Below are 22,957 nucleotides of genomic sequence, written 5' to 3'. Positions count from 1 at the left end.
TCCCTCCTCATCCCCCTGCAGCTCTGCAAAGCCTCCAGCTGCCACAACCCAGGGGGGACAACAGAGCCCACCCCAAATCCCCCCATCCCTCTGGGTAACCCCTCAGCATGGTGTCACCTCTTCCCCTCTTCCCGTTTTCCTCCATTTCCCTTTCCCCCCCTTTTCCCTTTTTTCACCTTTTCCATTTTCCCCTTTTCACCTCTTCCTTTTTCACCTTTTCCCCTTTTTCCTCTTTTCCCTTTTCCCCTTTCCCCTTGTTTCCCCTTTCTCCTTTTTCCCCTCTTCCCCTTTTCCTTTTTCCCCCTTTTCCCTTTCCCCCTCTCCCCTTTTTTCCCCTTTTTCCCCTTTTCCCCCTTTTTCTCCATTTCCCCTTTTTCCCCTTTTCCCCTATGACAGCCAGACCACTGCTGTGATTTTTTTTTATCATTATTCCCTTTTTCTCCCCACAGAACTGCCTTGGCCACGGTGACAATGCCTCAGAAGCACGCAGCCATTCCTGCTCTCCACAGGAGCATTTTGTCACCCCGTGTAGGTGTCCTTAAATCTGCTTTCTGCCCTCACTTATCTCGGATTTGTCAGGTTTTCAACATCCTCATAGTACAGATAAACATCAGGTTTTTATCTCAGAGCTGCAGCTCTCCCTCGGGTGCCACCCTCATAAATCTTCCTATCAGATTCACAAGTACAAGAACATTTATTTGTAAGCAGAGCTAAAGAAAGCATGACCTGCTTGGGAGCACAAGGATTTCAAATCCTAAAAAAAGTGACATTCTCTGCCTGTCCAGACTGGGATTTAAAGCCACCTCTTTGGAGAAATCACCAAAAAGAAACATGAAGAAATCCAATGTAAGAGAAGCCTCAGGTTTATGTAATTATTATCTTTAGATGATGAATTCTGTAACACTTAATGGTTTTAATTCTGGTCACCAAAGAGAAACATGAAGAAATCTGAGCAGCAAAACGCCAATGTAAGAGAAGCCTCAGGTTTATGCTATTATTATCATGAGATGATGAATTCTGTGACACATAAAGGTTTTATTTCTGGCCACCAAAAAGAAACACGAAGAAATCTGAGCAGCAAAACGCCAATGTAAGAGAAGCCCCAGGTTTATGTTATTAATATTTTTTAAGAGGATGAATTTTCTAACACATAAAGGTTTTAACTCTGGTCACCAAAGAGAAACATGAAGAAATCTGAGCAGCAAAAAGAACAGAGCCAATGCAAGAGAAGTCTCAGGTTTATGTTATTAATATTTTTAGATGATGAATTTTGTGACACATAAGGGTTTTATTTCTGGACCTCAGGAGCAAGGACACACCCTGGAGGTGCTGCTGGCCCCTCAGAGCAGGAGAAGTGCAGAATTTGCAGTGCTGAACTGGCTGGAGAGCAGCTCTTGGCTGGCTCTGTGTGACAGCACAGACGATTGAGCTTCATTAGAAAATCCATGAATGGGAGGCTGTGAACCGCTACCAGAAGGAGCAGCCACAGTGAGTGGGAATTCCTCACCAGCCCCTGAGCCTGCAGTGCTGTCCTGTGCACCCCGACCATGATTTCCCCACTCTGCCTCAGCCCTGCACTTCTAAAGCTCCAATTTCTTCCCTTTTCATGACCAATGGAACACCAGAATCCTTCAGATCTGAATTTCAGCAGCACAAAGCACTGCCAGACACCTCCTGAGTGGCACTGGGCTATTTCATGTAATACAGGAATGAAAACCAGTGCTCTGTATGTCACCAGCTGGCTCTTAGCTTTAAAAAATCCAACTCTGCTCTGCTGTTGGACAAAATAATTCCCTGGGTGGGGGAGATCAGCATTATTTGTTACGGGACACAACTTCTTGTGCTCATCCCTTTTGTCTCCATTATTCTCCCCACACAAATGGCTGGGAAACAATTTGTAAGCACTCCAGCATGGATAACATCCATGAAAACCCTTTCAAAGAAAAAAAAAAAATCAGGATTTAGTCAGGATCCTGGATGCTTGCTCCATGGGGCTTCCTCAATTTTTAATTACTGCACTGTCAGTTGAGTTGCCCCACTTTTTTGGAGTGGCCAGGATTCAGTTAAGCACAAAAAAATCATCAGTCTCTCATTCTCCCTCTTCCACCTTGTTCCTCTTTTGCCATTGCTGATCTGTCACAGCCATTCTGGATCCAAAGTGGTCATTTTTAACCCCAAAAATGTCTCATTCCAGAGAAAACATCACTGATATTTGAGGGAAAAAATGTGCTAGCCCTCAAAAAAACCAAAATGAAACAAACATATGCCAGCCACAGAATTCTAAAAAGACTGAAATTGAGCTCATTACCAGAAGACTGAGATTATATAATGGAGTGATCTCCTTAACATTTTCCTGAATCTGCACGTTAAAATATATAAAAAAAACAAACAACAAAAAGCCCAAAAAAAGGCCATCATTTGCAGCATTGTGTTCAGTTGAATAAACCCTGTGTTTGTGCAATCTGCAAATATTGGCTCTGCACAGTTGTGGTATTTGGTTTCTCAATCTCATTACCCCCTTCAGAATAATCCTGAATTTCGAAGGTATCATTTTTTCGAGCGCACATCACGCCAGTGGGATCTGTTTTCCCCTTAAAAATGGGAAAACCAGCCCGAGATTTCAGCCCCATGTGCAACGTGAGGAATGGCAGAGGCACCGCAGCTCCTGCTGAGCCTCCAGCAGGATGGCACAGCCTCTCCCTGGTGCCTCCAGAAGCCTCCCAGAAGGAGCTCCAGAGCTATAATTAATCCATTCTCCTAAAACGAGGAGCAGAACTCAATCTGCCTTGCCTTGCAGAGAGCCACAGGGAGCTTTTGTTGGAGGAGAAATGTGAGCCTGGCAGATAATGGGCACAGAGGTGCTGATAAAGGCAAGGTATGAGCAGCAAACCTGACCCACTTCAGGGGCTGTGCTGAGCAGCCTCTCCTGACGTCAATGCACATTTCCCTGTCCAGCAGCAGCTCCAGCCTCCTTCAGAATAACAGTCCCTGCCTACCTGGGCTGCTGCAAGCTGCAGGGCGTCACAATTCCCTGCAGCACCTCAATCTGGGGCTGCAAGGACAAAAACGGGAGCTGGGTCCCCATTTGGATCTGGGTTTGGGTTTCATGGGTGGATTTCTGGCTGCACAGCAAAGGTGGAGCTCAGAGAGAGCTGAAATGCCTCAGATGATGCCCTCAAAAAGCAGCAAAAACCAAAGGACACAGCACCAGGGCAGCTGCTGAACTTTGGGAATAACCAGGCAGAACTGCCTTGTCAATGCTGAGCACAAATTCCACATTAAACCTGGCAGGGAATTCCTCACCTTCCCCCTTCTAATGGACATTTTATCTCATTGATACCTTCAGTTTTCCTACTTACACTATCATTTAAGGGCTTTAATCCCAACTACCTCACATCTTTTACAAAAAACCTATCAAAGCTCTCACCTCAAATTCTTTACTCGTCCTCTGCTTGTTGTCCAGTTAGAGAGAAAAGATCCTTAAAATTCTGCTTGTCCCTGTCCTTGTAGAGCAATATTAACCCAAAACTGGATTTCAGTCCAGCCTCAGGCATCAGAGGTGGCAATCTTATGAACCCACAGGTTTTGGACCACTTTTGAATGTTAGTTTATTCTCCTGGTGGCTGAAATACAGAGGTGACTTTGTGCATGTTTCAGTGTGTGATAAAAACTGTTGTGTTCTTGAGGAGCAAAAAACTTCAATAAAAAAACTTGGAAGTAGCAGAAAGAACCAAGAGGCCCACTGGAAGCTAAGAAGAGTTTATCAAAAGAATTCATCAGTTTTTGTGCTGTTTTTTCAATTCCTACACGACCTGAAACCAGAGGAAAACCTCAGCTATCAGAGCTGGGATCCTGGCTGCCCTCTGTCCTTCCCCAGCCTGATAAATGAGCCGTGAGCAAGATGAACAACTGGAAGAGGCTGTTCCAGGGATCTGCACAGACCAGATAACCCCAAAAACCCCAGATAAACCCAGTGCAGTTCGTCATCCCTCTCCCCTGCAATGAAAATCCCAACAACTGACTCGGCACAAATCACTGCAAAGCTTCCAGCAGCCTGAACTTTCCTCCAGCTCCTTCAGCAGCCAGGCTGGACATGGAGAGCTCTTATCAACTGATAAGGACTGAGATCCATGGAGGAACCAGTTCATGGGCTCATTTACAGCCCACCTGTAATTAACTCCGTGCACTGGAGAAGTGGAGCAGGACAGAGCTGGTGGAATCTCCTCATCCCATTTCCAGTACAGTTCTAATACATCATTTTCTTATAGTATATATCATAAAATAATAAATCAGCCCTCTGAATCATGGAGTCAAGATTCTCATCTCTTCCCATTTTGGGGTTGCCTGCAAATTCCACAAGGCAGGAGCTCAGTCCAGCATGGAAAATCAGGTGAGTGTGCAGGGAAATTCTGAAATTGCCCCTGGTTCAACTGGGAGCAACCAAGGTGGAGCTCCTGAGAGAGAACTTTAGGTGCAGAGCCTTTCCTATGGAAAAGAGCTGAAATTGCCCCAAATTACACTTAAATATGAATTCCCCATGCCAGAACAGCCCCTGGCTCTCCTGAGATGCTCTGGAGGTAATTTCTCCCAGGGGATTTGCATCCCTGCAGTGCTCAGGACATCCTGGGCAGGAAAAGCTCAGGATGCAGGAGCTGAGAGGAAAACAAGCAGAAGTCACTTTGGAAATCTGAATTCCTGTGTTAGGCAGGTGACTGGCAGCCCTCAGACTGAATTTGGGATTTATTCAGTATTAACTGGCCTGGTGAATCAATTATCTCTCAGCCATGATTCAGGTGCTCTGATTGCTGCTGGAGGTGGGTTCAAGTATGAAATCAGAAATGAGCACAGGAAAAGCACCCCAGAAACAGCAGCAATGCTGAACCCACCTGGGGAAGGTGCCACAACCCTTCCACCATGCCAGAAATGCCAGCAGGGAAGTGAAAAAGTAAAATAATCCAGAAATGTTTCACTATTTCACCTTTCTCAGCCTGAGGAAGGGAAATTCCTTCTCCTTCCTTCTCTCCTTCCCTTCCGGCTCCCCTATTATTGAAGGCTGAAGCTCAACACTCCCCCAAATCAAGAAATTCTCTATTTTACCCATCTCCAGCCTCTCTGGGCTAAAGTCAGCATGGAAGGATCCGTGGAATTGTAATGAAAATGATTTCTATTGCTAGCAACATCTGCTGTGTCTAAATTTATAATTAAAGTGAAATCATGCATGCAAAAAGGAACAAAAAAAATCAATAAGCTCCCATTCTGAGTTATTGTTTTTTTTTTTCCTTAATGTTAAAAGAAGTTATTTGATTAACTCTGTTTTACCCTGAACATCTGGCAGCTTTAAAGACAGCCACAAAAAATGTCCATAACTATTATGATGTCTATATACATTATAATGTCTATATATAATATAATGTCTCAATATATATTATTAATATATATAATATATACTAATAATAGATAATGTCTATAACTATTATAATGTCTCTATATTATATATAATTAATACATATATAATATTAATAATATATAAAATATATATAATGTATATAACTATTATAATGGCTAAATATATCATAATGTTTATATATATTATATATTATATATATAATTAATATATATAATCTATTAATTATATACATATTTTATATATATAATGTCTATAACTATTATAATGGCTAGATACATTATAATGTCTATATATATTACAATGCCTATATATGTTATATATAATTAATATATATAACAATACATATTAATAATATATATAATGTCTATAACTATTATAATGTCTCTATATAATAATGTATATATTATATATAGTATTAATATATAGAATATATATTAATTATATATACATAATAGATATAATATATATATAATGTCTATAACTATTATAATGTCCAGATACATTATAATGTCTATATATATTACAATGTCTATATATTATATATAATTAATATATATAATAATATATATTAATAATATATGTATAATGTATATAACTATTATAAAATGTTTATAATGAAATAATTTTTCTTTGTTTTTTTTTGTTTTTCTGGAAGTTAATATTGGAAATCTGGACAGACTTTGACACCCACCATGGAAAAATTCACATGAAAAACCACAATGGAATCTCAGGCAGCACCAAAGGGGGATTTTATTAAAAATTATATAAAAATCAAGTGGAATACCTGCTATTTTGATGTTCATGTTGTTGTCCAGCAGGAGGTTCTCAGCTTTGAGGTCCCTGTGCACGATTTTCCTGCTGTGGCAATATTCCACTGCTGACAGGATCTGCCAGAACTTGCGCCGCGCCTCGGCCTCGCTCAGGCGCCCGTGGCTGGCCAGGTAATCTGGGAAATACAAATAAATCACCCCAAATCAACCAAATCTGCTTTAATCAGCCTGGACAGCAGGCTGCAACGCTGATTTTTAATGCTTTCGCCCCAAAAAATTAGCACAACAAAAATCAAAGTTTTCCAGGCTCTTAATCAGCAGCCGACCCGCCAAAAAATGGAAAAAATAGGGAAAATTTTTCTTTCCTTTTATAGCTACCTGGTCAATATTTACATTTGCGTAATATTTTCCTAATACTTCATATTTTTAAGAATATTTTCTTGGTAATCTGGGAAATAAAAGAAGCAGAACTCTAATAAATCAGGTTTAAATCAGGCTGGGCAGCAAGTAAAAATCATGAAACTCGGTGATTTCTCCCCCGTAAAATCAGCCTCCAGCTTGTTGTTCTCCCAGCCAAATCTCTGAAAAAATGGGAAAAATAAGGAAAATTTTCTCTTCTTTTATAGCTACCTGGTCAATATTTTTATCATAGTTTCATATTTTTCATTTGCATAATAGTTCGTATTATTATTATTATTATTATTATTATTATTATTATTATTATTATTATTATATTTTAATTTTATTTTTATTTATAATATTATTATTATAATATTTTAATATACCTTCTTCTATGGCTACCTGCTCAGTATTTTTTACTTATATTTTTTTAAACTTAGAATATTTTTACAATATTTTCACATTAGAACTCATGGCAATCTGAGAAATAAAAGCAGCAGAAACCAAGAAAATCAGGTTTAAATGGATTTAGGCAACAAGCTTGAAACTCAATATTTTCTTCCCAATAATCAGCACCAAGAAACTTCAACTTTCAGTTTGTTGTTCTCCCACTCAACCTTTCAAGAAAATGGAAAAACAAAAGGAAATTTTTCTCTGCTCCTTCTTTTATGGCAACCTGGTCAATATTTTCACAACCTGGGAACTCAAATCATGATAAATCAAATAATTCAGGTTTAAATGGACAGGGCAGCAAGCAACAACACTGAAATTTAATTTCTCCCAAATAATCAGCAGAAGGGAACTCAAACCAGTTTCCAACTTGTTGCTCTCCCACTCAACCCTCCAAAAAATGGAAAAAAAGAGGAAACTCTCCTCTGCTCCTTCTTCTGCAGCTACCTGGTCAATATTTCCACAATATTTCCACACCATAATTCATGGGGAACACTTGGAATAATTTACTTCACCATCCTGAACACTTCAAGCTTTAATTCCTCTAAAGTTTCACATCACATTTCACCCTTTGAAGCCTCAGCAGAGGCTGTGTGGTGGATAAACGTATTTTTTTTTTAATTTCTGGGAATAAAACCAGCACCCCAAAGGTGCCCATGCTGACCTCTCTCTCCTCTCCACTGCGTCACAGGCAGAGAGAACATTTTGTTTTCATATTTGATTACATTGTAAAAACCAATGGCAGCCCTGAAACCAAAACCTGCATTTATCCTCAGGAACAAAAACAAGGGGAGCAGCAGCAGCTGGGCTGAGGGAGCAGCTTCAGAGCTCTGTTTTGGGGGAAAAATCAGAAATTCAGGGCTGGGATGGGTTCAGAACACCCCAAAAATAATGCGGGTAATGGCCAAGGAGGAGCCAGAGCAGAGATTTTATTGGGATTAATTTTATAGTGATTCAATTTATAGTGATTAATTTTGGCGTGATTAATTTTATCTTCTACAGCACTTGTGCAACATCAGATCCCAGCAGCAGCACCTTGCCCAGCACAGCTCCAAACCTGCCTTGGTTAGCCTGTGATTTATAGGATTTTTAATTCAAATATTATTTAGGGGGCTGTGTTAGCCTGTGTTTTACAGGACTTAATTAATGTATCATTTAGGGGCTTTGTTAGCCTGTATTTTATAGGATTTTTAATTCAAATATCATTTAGGGGACTGTGTTAGCCTGTGTTTTATAGGATTTTTAATTAAAATACCATTTCTGGGTCTTTGTTAGCCTGTGTTTCATAGGATTTTTAATTCAAATATCATTTAGGGGCTTTGTAACTTTGGCAATATTTCAATTTCAACTCTTCTCTGTGGTCAGAGCTGGTCTGTGGGAGCTGCAGCTCAGCTCAGAGCTCCCACCCCAGCTCACACACTCTCAGCTGGTTTCACTTGGCAAAGCACAAGAACAAACAAAAGCCTGGCAGTAAGGGGAGATCATAATATTTGCAAGCTAAATATCACTCAGGCACAGAGTGACTGACAAATCATATGACAGCAAGGCGAAGTCAGATATCAAAGGCACAAACTCAATTAGCCCTGAGCTGTTAATCCAGCATTGGTTGGCAATGCAGCACGAGTTCATGGTAGGAGTGACGGGGGGTAGGATGGTCAGGATGGATGGAGATGAGAGATTTTTGAAGCTGGGGCTTGGAATTTGGGGTTTATTGCAAAGGGCCAAGCGCAGGGCCCTGCTGGGAGCTGCCAGGCACAGCTCAGAGCAGCCCCAAAGAGGGAGAGAGAGGTAAAGAGAGTGGTAGAGAGAAAGAAGGCAGGAGAGTGGGAAAGAGGATGAGAGAGCGAGATTCCTGTTACAATACAATCAATCTTCTTCTAGTCGTGGAATTTGGGGTTCATTGCAAAGGGCCAAGTGCAGGGACCTTTTGGAACTTGGGGTTTATTGCAAAGGGCCTGGGTGGGTGCAGGGCCCTGCTGGGAGCTGCCAAACAGGGTTTATTCCCATTATGATACAATAAATCTCTTCTGGTCGTGGAATTTGGGGTTCATTGCAAAGGACCAAGTGCAGGGCCCCGCTGGGAGCTGCCAGCCACAGCTCAGAGCAGGAATGAGAGAAAAGAGGGGTGGAGAGGATGGGAGGGTAAGAGAGCGAGGTTCCCATTACAACACCACAAATCTTCTTCTGTGTTGAATATTCTGATTCTCCCTTACCAATCTAGTCCAAGATACAAATCCTACAGCATTTCCATGCAGCCTATAAGAATCATTACATTACCATCCTGTGTCACATTTTAAACCCTAAAAACTCCTCTTTGGGCCCCTTCTGCCAAGCTGTAGGGTCTGCTCTGACCCTTGGAGCTGTCTGCAAGCAGAGGGTGCTGTTCCATCAAAAGGGGATCACCTTCAGCGGCCACACCATTGTTTTCCAGTGCTTTAGTAACTAAAATATCTCAAAGCTTGCTTTCATTTCAGTCTCACTTATAGTTTCCTTATTCTCCAAATCTTTTGCCAGGCAATCGTATTGGTAAGGCTTTCCTGTTTCATCCTCTCCATCATTCATGCAGCCAAGCTGGCCTTGGCTTTTCTGGCCCTGCCAGGATTTATTGAGAGATCCCAAACCCAGAGCAAATCCCTGGTTCTGGGATCAGCCCTGTCCCTCCTGCAGCTCCAGGGGTTGTGCATTAACCAGAGGGCAAACAGGGATGGGCACGGCGCCAGCCCTGGGCACAGCAGCCACTGTCCAGGGACCCGCTGGGGACACCAGGGACCTGCTGGGGACACCAGGGACCCGCTGGGGACACCAGGAGCTGCTGGGGACACCAGGGACCCGCTGGGGACACCAGGGACCCGCTGGGGACACCAGGAGCTGCTGGGGACACCAGGGACCCGCTGGGGACACCAGGGACCCTACAGGGGACACCAGGGACCCTACAGGGGACACCAGGAGCTGCTGGGGACACCAGGGACCCTACAGGGGACACCAGGGACACTACAGGGGACACCAGGGACCTGCTGGGGACACCAGAAGCTGCTGGGGACACCAGGGACACTACAGGGGACACCAGGGACCCTACAGGGGACACCAGGGACACTACAGGGGACACCAGGAGCTGCTGGGGACATCAGGGACCCTACAGGGGACACCAGGGACCTGCTGGGGACACCAGGGACCTGCTGGGACAGAGCCACAGCTGGAGCTGCTGCAGAGCCCTGGGCATCCTGAGAGGCTGGAATAGCAAAGCCACCCCAGCCAGGAAAGCTCCAAATTTTCTACATTTGTCTAAGCCTACTGTCACCCTCTGGATACACCTTTCTACAGCAGGGATTGAGGGTTTTTTAAAAATTTTATTATAATTCTATTTTAAAAAGTGTATATATATATATATATATATAAATATATAAAATTATATATATATTGTATAATGAAAATTGAATTTTTTCATGATTCTACTTAAAAATATTAAAATATATGTCTCTATATTTATATTATATAATAATAAAAATTAAATTTAATAAAATTAAAACATTATTATTATTAATAAAAATTAACTTTATTTTCAGTATAATTATATTATTTATATATTTATTTATGATATTATGTTTATATTATAATTATTTATTGTATATGTATTATTTAATACATATAATGTACACAATATATTATATATACTATAATATAATATATTATCTTATATTATATAACATTATAATATAATTATCATATTATATATTATATAATGCATATTGTATTATTTAATATATATTGTATACATACAATCTATATGTATTATATAATACACATTGAATAGATAAAATAATGTACATTATACATACAATGTGTATATATGTATATAATTTCATATAATTTTAAATTATATTATAATAAAACAGAAGCCAGAAGTGATTTTGGATTCGCAGCCAAAGCAGCAGGATTTTGTCCCAAGACAAACCCCAGCAAAAGGACAAGAGGCAGTGGAGACCAACTGAAACAGAGGAAATAGAATTTAAAACTAAAAGGTTTTTAGCTCTGCAGGCGCACAGAAATACGAAATCTAAGAACAGACCCATATGGACACAGACACCAGGAGTGCACTGAAAGGCTGAACATGGAAATATTCTCCTGCTTACCAAAAATCTCCCCATTTTTGGCAAATTCTGTCACGAGGTACAGCATGCTTTTGGTCTCCATCACCTGTGGATGCAGAAATCACACATGAGGGCTCGTGGGAAAAGCCAAGAAAGCCAAAAACCACCCAAAAGAATCTTTATTTTTATGGTTCTCTCCTAAAGCTGTGAAAGTTCTGCCTCACACCTGGAATTTCACAATCTTCCAATGTGTGCAAACAAAATAATCAAATAATAATCACTGAGAAATAATCACTGAGAAAAATCCCCCAGTTCAAAAAGTCATTTCAGATTTCAGGACAATTTCAAGGTATTTTGGGTTTATTTCAACAACCTCAGAGAAACATTCCAGCAGCAGCTGAACTTGTCATGGGCAAGAGCTTTGGGAATTTGATTTTGCATTTTATTTATGAATTGGCCTGAAAGTCCCAAGGGACTGCTCATAAATAAAAGCAAACCAGGGAGACAATTTGAATTTTAAAAATATAATTTATCAAATTTTAATAATTTATCAAATGCATTTTTAGCCAGGCACTGAAGGAGTGAGCACCACCCTCCCTCCAAGTGATCCTGCTGATCCTCAGACTTTATTTAAATATTTTCAACCTCTCTTCTGCCACTTTTGAGTGGTGTCATTAATTCAGAAAGGAACTGAGGGGAGATATCATCAAATAATAAATGGCAAATTTATAAATTGCAAATTCAACTCCTTAAGCTCCATCTCTACCTGGCACATCAATATTTTAAAGACCAGTTTGATTTTTTAAATAGACCATTAAATTAAAGACTATTTATTTTTGAAATATTTTCAAAGTTTCTTCTGCATAAAATGAATTTAAAGCTGAACTGGTCTTAAGAGGGATCTTCATTTTTGTTCAGCAGAGCTAAGAGAGGGAAAAAAGGGGGAAAAAGGGGGAAAGAAAGGGGAAAAAAAGGGGAAAAGCCCCTCTGAGCCCACCTGGTAGAGCTTTATGATGTGTGGGTGGTCGAGCATCTTCATGATCTGCACCTCCCTGTAGATCTTCTCCAGGTTCACAGCATCCAGCTGAGATTTGTCAATGATTTTTATTGCCACCTGCAGACCAAGAGCAAAAATGAGGTTTAAAAACTCCCCCAAGGTGAGTTCACCCTCGTTGGGAAGGGGAAAACGCAGCCCCAGGTCACTGGAGGCTTTCTGGGGAGCTCTGAAATGCAAATCCCAGGCTGGAAAATAGAGCAGGGCAGCACTGGAAGGGTCTGGGGTCCCTCCAAGGGGCTGCAGGGCTCTCACCCACAGCAGCATGGGAGGAAAAGCAGGTTTTCAGTGAAAAAAAACTGGTTTTCTTTGAGAAAAGGCAGGTTCTCAGTGAGAAAAAGCAGATTTTCCATGGAAAAACCCCAGATTTTCCATGGAATGGAAGGCTCAGAACAGGTGAGAGAAGCCAGTGCTCCAGGTGCTCCTAAATCAACAATTTGCAGTGATTTAAATCTTCTTAGTGGTGCCCATTTCTGGAGTCAAGGTGACAAATCTGAGTCCCACAAAATGATATTTTAGGAGAAAAACTTGGCTCCACACAAACAATCCAGTGGGGATTGTCTGGGGATCTCCACAAAAAACCAAGGGGATCCATGCACAGTTGCATGTGTGACATGTTTAATTAATTGAGATGCTGTTACAGAAGGGGGTCTGCAGTTCATCCCTTCAGAGGAAAAACTCTGCTGATGAATTTATCAGGCAAACCTTGGAAACACATCTCAGCTAATTCACAAAACACATCCTGGCCCTGCTGCCCTTGTTTTAAGCAATAAATGCAAAGGGAAGATAACTCTAGATGCTGAAGGGATTAAAAAGCTCCAACAGAAGAAATTTAAAGTTGAAACCAAGAAGAAAGGGAAAATTCAGCCCCTGCACATGCAAAGAGTAAAAATGCTAAAGATGCTGAATATAGAAATGGTGTTTATTCAGCCTGAACGTCACTGTGCTAACGCTGGAGCAGGAGCAAACAATGAGAGTCCCACTAATGCTTCCAATTATGAGAGAATTTCACAAACTATTGAACAGGGCAGAGCTGCTGGAGACAGAAATCCACGGGAGGTGAGCCTCATTATCTGCTGACACTGATTGTGGGCCCACCTGAGCTCACAATTAACTATTTATTGACTTCAGCTCACTCTGAATTTCCCCCTTTAAAAATCCCTTGTCTTTCCTCAACTGCCAGGAAAATATATAACTCAAAGTGTGCATGAAATTTATCCATAAAATGGATACACCTGCTAATATGGATATACCTGCTAACACTGATTGTGGGCCCACCTGAGCTCGCAATTCACTATTTGTTAACCTCAGCTCACTCTGAATTTCCTTCTTTAAAAATCCTTTTTCTTTCCCCAGGAAAATATACAACTCGAAGTGTGCATTAAATTATCCATAAAATGGATAAACCACGGCAGAGCAGCAGCTCCTCCACTCAAATGCAGATCAAACACCTCAGCTCATTCTGCACCTTCATCCTGCCAGGACCAGGGGAGGATTTTACAGAAGAACCACTTGAAAGTACTGAAAATGCAGCAAAGCCTTCCCAAGGACGTGGGGAGGAGCAGGGAACTCAGCAGCTCCTTTTGGAGCTCAGCTGTCTCTTGATGACAGGAAAAGGGATGTAATTCTTAGAGGTGGAGAAGCTCCTTCAAGGCACAGAGCAGTTTCCTATGTGAAAAGTGTGTTTTGTTCCTAAACATGCAGCTTGCCAACAATTACTGGCAACAGTCTGAAACAAACAACAAAAATCCCCCAAATTTCAAGATACAATGTCAGCACATCCTTCACATGACAAGGAAAACCAAAAGGGAATCCCTGATCTCCCCCTGCCACCAGGTTTTGCTGCTTAAGGAGTTAAATTCCAAGGCATCTTTGCAGTTTTAATGGTTTCTTCTCATTTAAAAGCCCAAGGAACTGCATTTATTTCTTATTTCCTTCCCCCTTCCACTGAGGGCCCAGGGAATGGGAGTTTGCTCAATCCTCCCCTGACATCTGGGAATTGCAGCTGCCAAGGAGTGAGGATGAAATGCTTGTCAAGGAAAGATGAAAGTTCTTCTGCTCCTCAGCTACTCCAACTGTCACTTTCCATTGTTTTTGTTTTATTCATTTAATTCTTGAAAGGAAAAACAAAGGCAAAAAGCAAACACCCAAACAAAAACAAACAAACACCAAAACCACAACACAACCTCCTGCTACAAATTCACATTCAAACAGAGCTTTGTCCCTGCAGGTTACAGAAATTCAGATTTGTTAACCCAGGACATTCTTAAAAGAGATAAAAAGCATTAAAATTAACCAACACAACTTCCTGCAGTCTGGAAAAACTCCATATTCTGTTGTGTGGCACAGGGAGCTGCTGTCTCTGCTGGAGTTACTCACTCTGCAAACACCTGAGCCCACCTGAGCTGGTGCCACGGATCAAACCAGGGCCTGCAGGCTCATTTTCCAGACTTTTTACCAGAGAAAACCACAAATTCCCTGCAACAGCAGCCAGGTGAAGGCACATCTGGGAGCACAGGAGAGCCAGGTTTGATTTTCCCCTGGGGAGCAGCGAGCAGAGCTCCTCTGCAGGGGATTAATCCTTGGGGAAGAGGTTAATCAAGGATTTAGGGCTGGGTTCCCAAATTCCCCGCTTTTTCCAAGCAGCACCTTCACTGCTCCAAACTTTTTCCCTATTCCCTACATCCCAAACCTTTTCCAATTTACCTACATTCCAAACTTCCCTATATTCTAAACTTTTCTCTATTCCCTACACTCCAAACCTTCTCCAACTTCCTCCATTCCAAATCTTTTCTCTATTCCCTACATTCCAAACTTCCCTACACTCCAAACCTTTTCCAACTTCCCTCCATTCCAAATCTTTACTCTATTCCCTACATTCCAAACTTCCCCACATCCCAAACCTTTTCCTTATTCCCTACATTCTAAATTCCCTACACTCCAAACCTTTTCCCCACATTGCAAACCTTTTCCAACTTTCCTACATTCCAAACCTTTTCCCTATTCCCTACACTCCAAACCTTTTCCCTTTTCCCCACATTCCAAACCTTTTCCCTTTTCCCTACACTCCAAACCTTTTCCCTTTTCCCCACATTCCAAACCTTTTCCCTATTCCCTACACTCCAAACCTTTTCCCTTTTCCCCACATTCCAAACCTTTTCCCTATTCCCTACACTCCAAACCTTTTCCCTTTTCCCCACATTCCAAACCTTTTCCCTATTCCCTACACTCCAAACCTTTTCCCTATTCCCTACACTCCAAACCTTTTCCCTTTTCCCCACATTCCAAACCTTTTCCCTATTCCCCACATTCCAAACCTTTTCCCTTTTCCCTACATTCCAAACCTTTTCCCTATTCCCCACATTCCAAACCTTTTCCCTATTCCCTACCCTCCAAACCTTTTCCCTTTTCCCCACATTCCAAACCTTTTCCCTTTTCCCCACATTCCAAACCTTTTCCCTTTTCCCTACACTCCAAACCTTTTCCCTATTCCATCCCCATCCCATTTCACCAGAATCAAATCTCCCCACCTTCTCCCAGCTTTCCCATTATTATTCCCGTTCCCTGCTCTCCTCCTCCTCCTCCTCCTCCCCAGGAAAATCTCTGCTCATTTCCACGCCTCATTAGCAGGAGCTGCCCTGGGATCACAGGATTTCTGGGCAGCAGGATCAAGGATGGAGAGTGGCAGCAAAAAGCCACGTGGCCTCCACTCAAATGGCACCAAACACCCAAACAAGGCAGGCAAAGGTCGGGTTCAGCCCCCTCTGGGAGGACTGGCACTAAAAAGGGTCAGGCAGCTCCTCTAGTCCTAATTTCTTTCATTAATTGATTTATTTCTAATATCTTTATCATTTAATATCTTTATTAATCCCCCTCCAGGAAGACTGGCACTAAAAAAGGTCAGGCAGCACCTCTATTCCTACAATCTTTATTTTATTTATTTCTGATATCTTTATCATCTAATATCTTTATTAATTCCCCTTGGGTGAGGTGACACTAAAAAGGGTCTGTTCCTAATATCTTGAGTTATTTATTCCTGATATCTTAATAATTTGTTTATTAATTCCTTCTCTGGGTGGACTGCCAGTAAAAAGGGTCAGGCAGCACCTCTATGCCTACGTATCTTTATTTAATTTATTTTTTCCTGATACCTTTATCACCTAATATCTTTACTAGTCCCATACCTGGATGAACTGGCAGTAAAAAGGTTCTATTCCTAATATCTTTAATTAATTTATTTATTCCTGATATCTTTATCACCTAATATCTTTATTAGTCCCACACCTGGGTGGACTGGCAGTAAAAAGGGTCAGGCAGCACCTCTATTCCTCATATCTTTAATTAACTGATTTATTCATGATATCTTTATCACTCAATATCTTTATTAATCCCACGTTTCCCAACTTTCACACTTCTGTAATGTTGTTTAGAACTTGCCTTAATTCAAGTTCTGGTTTCTGATTTTGTTTGCACACACCCTGTGCTGTTCTCCTGCTTCATGTTTGTTTCCATTTAATTTCCACCTCTGCTCACAATTTATGGCAACAATTTTATTTTCTCACCTGCAGTCTTTCCATAGAAAGGGTGGACTGTACACAACCCATAAGTGCTGCATTCAAGGTAATAAGAGCCCATCTTTTTTAATTTGATGGTTATTGGCTAGGCAGAGTTGTGTTAAAAAAAAGCAAATATTTTAAAGGTCAGAATCATATAAAACACAATTTCAAAGTGCCAGTGCTAGAAAATCCCAACAACAAACAGGTTGTGAATCTAAAGGGTTCAAACCAGGAGATTCAAGAGAAACTTTGACAAGGAGCCCTTTTAAAACAGGATTTTAGCAAACCTCAGCAGCATCACAGCATCCTCCTGCAGCACAGCCCTGAGGGTGCACCAGCACAGCCCTTCCAGACCTAAAAACTGAATATTCTTCCCCTGGAACTTAAGCAACAGTTTATATGAATCTTGAAATATGCAGACCCTTCAGGCTGGAGTCATTACCAAGCAGGATTTCCACTCTGGGCGCTCAGGGACCCAACAATCAGGTGAGCTGCTCCAAGCTGGAAGTGCTTATTCCAAAGAGTATTTGGCTGGAATTAATTTCCTCTGACATCACCAGAAGTGATCTTAACAGGGTTCCCCTTCCTCAAAGATTGTGTAAATACTTCCAGCAACCAAGTCAGCAATTCAGTTCCAGAAAAACACTCTTGCATCCCTCGCTGCAGAAGTCAGAGCTGACTAAAAAAAAATCCTCCAGCACAGGCAAATTTGCTGTAAAAATCCCACGGAAAATAAAAAGGCTGCAGCCTGGACAGAAAAGCTGGTTTAAAAAAATTCAGGATACCAGAATTCAGCAGTTCCTTAGGACACAGATGAAAGAACCATCCAGGAATTGGGGAGCTTTTTAAGCTCTGTGTTTTCTGTTGTTATTTCCAACAATGCTAAACAAACAGGCTCTCTAAAACGACAATAAAAACGAAGATTAAAGTTTTCGTCTCCATCACAAAGCCTGCCAAAGAAACGAGGGCTGAGGAGCAACGACAAGCGAGTATCTTCAAGCGGAGCATTTGCAATTCTGGCACATGGCCCCAAACTTGGAAAGGCAGCGCTGGCACCGCTCGAGGAGCAAGGAAGGGCTCAGAAGGAACCGAGCTGATGATGAACTTGAGAAATGAGGCGAGAGGAGAACTTTGTTTCAGTCCCTGCGATGCAGAGCTCATCAATCACAGCCAGGGCTCTGCCGTGCTCAGCTGAGCTCCAGATTTCAGGAATGCTCCCATTCCCCGAGGATGATTTTCGCGCACACGCTCACGGTGATGGATACCTGCAGCCCTTCTGAATAACAGCGGGTCTGTTTCACTTCCAGTCCGTGCTTGGGACGGGCTTTGAATGACTTTGGTCAAGTACAGAGCAGCAGGAACCTCTTCAGTCAACAATGAAAGCGACCAGAAGAGAGCCTTACAAAAAGCTCACCTCTAGGTGTAGCAACTAAAACTACCTAAAACAGAAGAGGAAGCTGATCCTCCAGAGCCATTTCTCTCATCAAATACCTCTTTTTTTTTTTTCCTTTCCTTTTTTTTTTTTTTAAAGTGAACACGACTGCATTTTTAACCAGGCAGACTGACAATCATTTCTGTTTTAGGTAAAGCGCCAGGTATTAACAATAATCACCGGGTAATACACGGGGGCGGGTGAAACAAAGGGGCTAAAAATGGTTGGATTTGGTGAAGTTGGAGGATGCCGTGCTGAAGAATTCAGCGCACACACACACACACACACACACACACCAAGTTCCTCTGCTGAAACACATAACCCAGCATTGCCCGGGTCAGGAAACCCCAAAATACCCAGGGCACCACGGCAGGCCAGCACAAGGTCTGACCCTTCGCAGGGAGCAGAAAGTGCTGCTGGAGCAGCAGCGGAGCATCCTCGGGTGCCACCCTGGGGCGATGCCACCACCCTGGGGCGATGCCACCATCCCAGGGGTGGCACCGTCGGGCTGACATCCCGAAGGGGAGGACGGTGACATCCCGCGGGTGACATCCTCGGGCATCCCCCCGCGGCCTCGCACGCCTTCTCCTGCCCTCGCCCGGAGGATGCGAGCGGGAGAAGCCCCCCCGGCCGGCGGCCGGGGCTCCGCGTCCCCGCGGGAGGTGCCGGAAGGGACAAAAGCGGCGGCCCCGGCCCCGGCCCCGGCCCCGGCCCCGCGCGGCCCCCGCCGCGCCCCCCGCGCCGTGCCCACCTCGCTGCGGGTGATGCGGTGCCGCGCCAGCTTCACCACCGCGAAGTTGCCCTTGCCCAGCGTGCCCTCGATGTCGTAGAAGCCGACGCGGACGGGCCCGAGCCCGCGGGGCAGCAGCGCCGGGGGCCGCCGGGGCTCGGCCATCACCATGCTGGGCTCGGGGGGCGGCGGCGGCGGCGGCTCCGGCTGCGGCTCCGCGCGGCGCCCCCGGGGCCGCGCCGCCCCCTCCGCCACCGAGCGGGCACCGAGCGACCGAGCGGCGTCACCGCGCGCGTCACCGCGGGCGGGGCCTCGCCATGGCAACCGCGCTGGCACGGCCCGCCCCGGCACGGCGCGGCACCGGGACACCGGGACATGGCAGGGGACAGGGACACCGGCACCGGGACACCGGCACATGGCAGGGGACAGGGACAGGGACACCGGCACCGGGACACCGGCACATGGCAGGGGACAGGGACAGGGACACCGGCACCGGGACACCGGCACATGGCAGGGGACAGGGACAGGGACACCGGCACCGGGACACCGGGACACCCGGGACACCGGGGACAGGGACAGGGACACCGCCACCGGGACACCGGGACACCCGGGACACCCGGGACAGGGACAGTGACGCCGGGACACCGGGGACAGGGACAGGGACACCGGGACACCCGGACACCGGGACACCCGGGACACCAGGACAGTGACACCGGCACCAGGACACCGGGACACCGGGGACCGGGAGCGGGACAAGGGACAGGGACAGTGACACCGGTACCGGGACACCACGCAGGGACAGGGACAGTGGCACCGGGACACCCGGGACGTCCGGGACCAGGGACAGGGACAGTGACACTGGGACACCCGGACACCCGGACACCGGGACACCCGGGACACCGGGACAGTGACACCGGCACCAGGACACCGGGACACTGGGGACCGGGAGCGGGACAAGGGACAGGGACAGTGACACCGGCACCAGGACATCGCGCGGGGACAATGCCAGTGCCACCAGCCCTGGAGGTGGCAGCCGCGGCGCCCGCGCTCTGTCCCCCACTGGAGCGTCCCCTCCGCGCTGGCATCTCCCGGTCCAGCGCCCTCGCAGAGGGACGGTCCCTGGGGCAGGTGGCACCGCAGCGCGGCCGGGTGCCTCGGGTGTCTCCAGCCACCCTCCATGGGATGTTCTGACCCGTTTTGGGGTGGAACTTGGGGGTTTGTTAAATTTCTGGCCGTTGTTCCTCATTCTGTCACACTGAACGGAGCCTGTCCCCATCCTCTGACACCCTCTGAGGGTGTTTGTACACCTTGGTGACCTTGGTGACATCCCCTCAGCCTTCTGTGAGCCAAACACACCCAGCTCGGTTTTGGGTCAAGAGGAACAACCTCAGGCTCTCTGCAGCTTCCCGAGGAGGGGACGAGGAGAAGGAGGTGCTGAGCCCTTCCCTCAGTGACAGGACACTTGGGGATGGCTCAGAGCTGTGTCAGAGAGGTCCAGACAGGAGGTTATGGAGCATTTCTGTACCAAGAGAGTGCTCAAGGCTTCCCAGGGAGCTGCTCAGGGGCCCAAGCCTGGCAGTGTCTCAGGGGTGTTTGAATGGAGTCCCTAAATGACTTTTGTGATGTCCTGAGGTGGCCAGGCAGATGCACAGGGTGATTTTTGCAGGTCCTTTCTCAGGGAATTATTCTTCTGTTTTTAATTCCTGCACACTTGGAAAGGCAGGCTCTGTTGGTCCCTTTGACCTGAAATGGTCTGAGGACCATCAGAGCTGAGAATGTGTGAAGAAATTTAAGGCCCTTTCTGCTGAATTTTCTTTTCAGTGCTGAATTTGCTTTTCAGTGCTGAGCCCACTCGTTCTGCTTTAGAATGTAAGTGTGCACTTAAAGGATGCACTTACTAAGTGTGCATTTAAAAGATGCACTTACATTTTCAAATTCACTTTGTTTGTTTCAGCAATTTTTGCTCTCTGAGTTCATGCCTGTCCCTCCCTCTCCCCTGCTCCATCCCAGGCTGGAGGACTGGTGCCTTCCTGACGTTTGGGAACCAGGAATCACCCCTGGAATCTTTCTAAACTGACTAAACCAGGCCCATCCCAAAGCTGATGGCACAGCACGTGCCTGTTGAATCAGCCACAGAGCTTTATGAGCACACAGAGTGGACACAGAAATAAAAAGAAAAAAAGAAAAAGAGTGGATGAACGCGAGGAACAAAGTTGTGTCATTCTTTCCCTTTTTAGGCAGGTTTTACACGTAAAGCTGCCTCATCCTCGTGAAAAGTTACTTTTGTTGAGTGTCAAGCAGCGATGACTGTTCTGCAGAGGGAACTGAAGGTCTCTGTGCAGAAATTAATGCTTGTCCTTCACTGCTGATGAGATCCCTCCAAGGAGTGACATTTGGGGATGACGCTGCTGCCTCGGGCTGCCATGGAGAAGCAGGGAGCTGCTGCTGCTCGATTTATCCCCTGCACAAGTTCTGGCAGTGAGTAACTGATGGCTGGGGTTAGTCAGACATCCACCCTTTCAGTGATTGATGGCTACGTGAGAGAGCCTTCCAGAATCCTCTTTGAATAGCAAATGGTGTCATCCCCAGCTGCCACTTGCCAAATTTCACTCCTCTTTCACCTTTTCTTCACATCCAAACTCGGCGTGTCAAAAGTTGCTTTTTTCCCTACAGAGTGTTACCTAATACTCCTCAGTCACGTCACCCTAAATGAAGTTTTTTAGCCTGCAAACACTTATTTGCTTCCTGCCCACTTTCAAGCCTCATCCTGGTGAGGGTGAATGATTGATGATTAAGCCAGATTTGAATGATTAAACCAGATTAATGAAAATGAACGACTGAGCCAGATTTTGGTGCTCGGAAGGGAAAAACTTCTGCAGAAACCTCACCACAAAGCTGGAAAGTTCAGGGCTTAAAAACAGGGCTTAAAAACGCAAGGAGAGGAACTGCACCCATAAAAATCATCCTCTGCAGGGCAGATTTCAGCGGTCGCTGATGATTTTTGCTCTGCTCCAAGGAAAGGGATTCAAGCCCCTCCCAAACGGGGCTGAGCGGATTTTCCAGGACACGAACGTGGAGCGCACATGCCCTCGTGTGGTCGCTGCTCCCGCACATCCTCCCGCAGCTGGGATGCCCCAAAGGAGGGGTCAAACTTATACCATTTATAAAAAATTATAAAATTTCCTCGCCTTAATAACGCCCAGCACGTTCAGATCACTGTCCGAGCCCAATGGGAGGCTCAAGAGGTCGGATCATACATTTGGCTTTGCGCAGCTGAACTCCAGCATCTGACAAGTTCTCCCCCTCATTTTCCTCTTTTTCGGTGCCCAAAAGATGCTAAAAGCTGGCAAAAAGAAAAAATAAGGAGGCCAAGAATACAAGATTAAAAGTGGATGGATTTCTGCTTGGTTTGCATTAATTACTGCATTAGAAAATCCAGATACTGTGAGTGCCCAGCCCTGACCACTCTCCTGTATCAAGATTTTGCTTTTCAGGAGAAATTGTTGCCCTCTCAATGCTGTTTTCAAAGCAATTAGAAGATTATTTATTTTTTAAAGGGATTTCTCCTTTCAGGGCTTTATTTGCCCCGTGTCCTGGTGGAGGAACTGCTGTGACACCGCAGCCACAGCACCTGGGACACTTAGGAAGTGAAAAGCAGCTGTGACAACTGGAACATTTCAGTGTTTGCAGCAGTCAGCAGCAGCTCAGAGATCTGAAAACTTCTTCCTGCCTATTTTGGCAGAAGAGATTCATGGCTATGCCTGCACTGAGTTCTGTTGCTGTTTCAGCCACATTTAAAACAACTTTTTGCCAAACCTTTGTTTCCTACCAGCTTATGAAATTTTTTTTCCATTTTCCTATTTATTTATGTGCAATGGAGAACAGCAAACTTTTAGGCAACTAAAACACATTTTAGGTGTTTCATAGTCTTGTTCTGAAGCAATATTGCTCTCCTGGAGCCAGAAAATCACCTGCAGAACAAAAGGTGTGAAATATTTGTGTTCCTGCCGGGCACTCTTTGGTTGCTTGGTCATTCCCCTTCCACTTCTTGGTCTCTGCCCCTTCCAGCAG

At 44.6% G+C, this 22,957-nt stretch overlaps 1 protein-coding gene across 2 annotated transcripts in view; it reads right to left on the bottom strand.

Moving 5' to 3' along the window:
* The window catches only part of SIK2 (salt inducible kinase 2), a 35,866-nt gene extending 16,746 nt beyond the window's left edge, over nt 1–19,120 (bottom strand). Inside the window, exons 1-4 of one of the 2 annotated variants that reach the window (XM_059488378.1) lie at nt 18,908–19,120; nt 12,112–12,228; nt 11,157–11,220; nt 6,192–6,353 (exon numbers count right to left, since the gene is read on the bottom strand). In XM_059488378.1, coding sequence (XP_059344361.1) covers nt 6,192–6,353; nt 11,157–11,220; nt 12,112–12,228; nt 18,908–19,057 — 493 coding nt within the window. In that variant the 5' untranslated portion in view covers nt 19,058–19,120. Of the gene's footprint in view, nt 1–6,191; nt 6,354–11,156; nt 11,221–12,111; nt 12,229–17,011; nt 17,624–18,907 lie in introns of those variants that run through there. The other variant, XM_059488379.1, reaches the window with a different exon arrangement.
* Nucleotides 19,121–22,957: the final 3,837 nt, after the last annotated feature.

The sequence above is a fragment of the Ammospiza nelsoni genome, chromosome 24, assembly GCF_027579445.1.
Source record: "Ammospiza nelsoni isolate bAmmNel1 chromosome 24, bAmmNel1.pri, whole genome shotgun sequence".
NCBI classification, from domain to species: Eukaryota; Metazoa; Chordata; class Aves; order Passeriformes; family Passerellidae; genus Ammospiza; species Ammospiza nelsoni.
The sequence above is the reverse complement of the archived record's forward strand: the minus strand, read 5'-3'. Positions and strand labels throughout refer to the sequence as shown.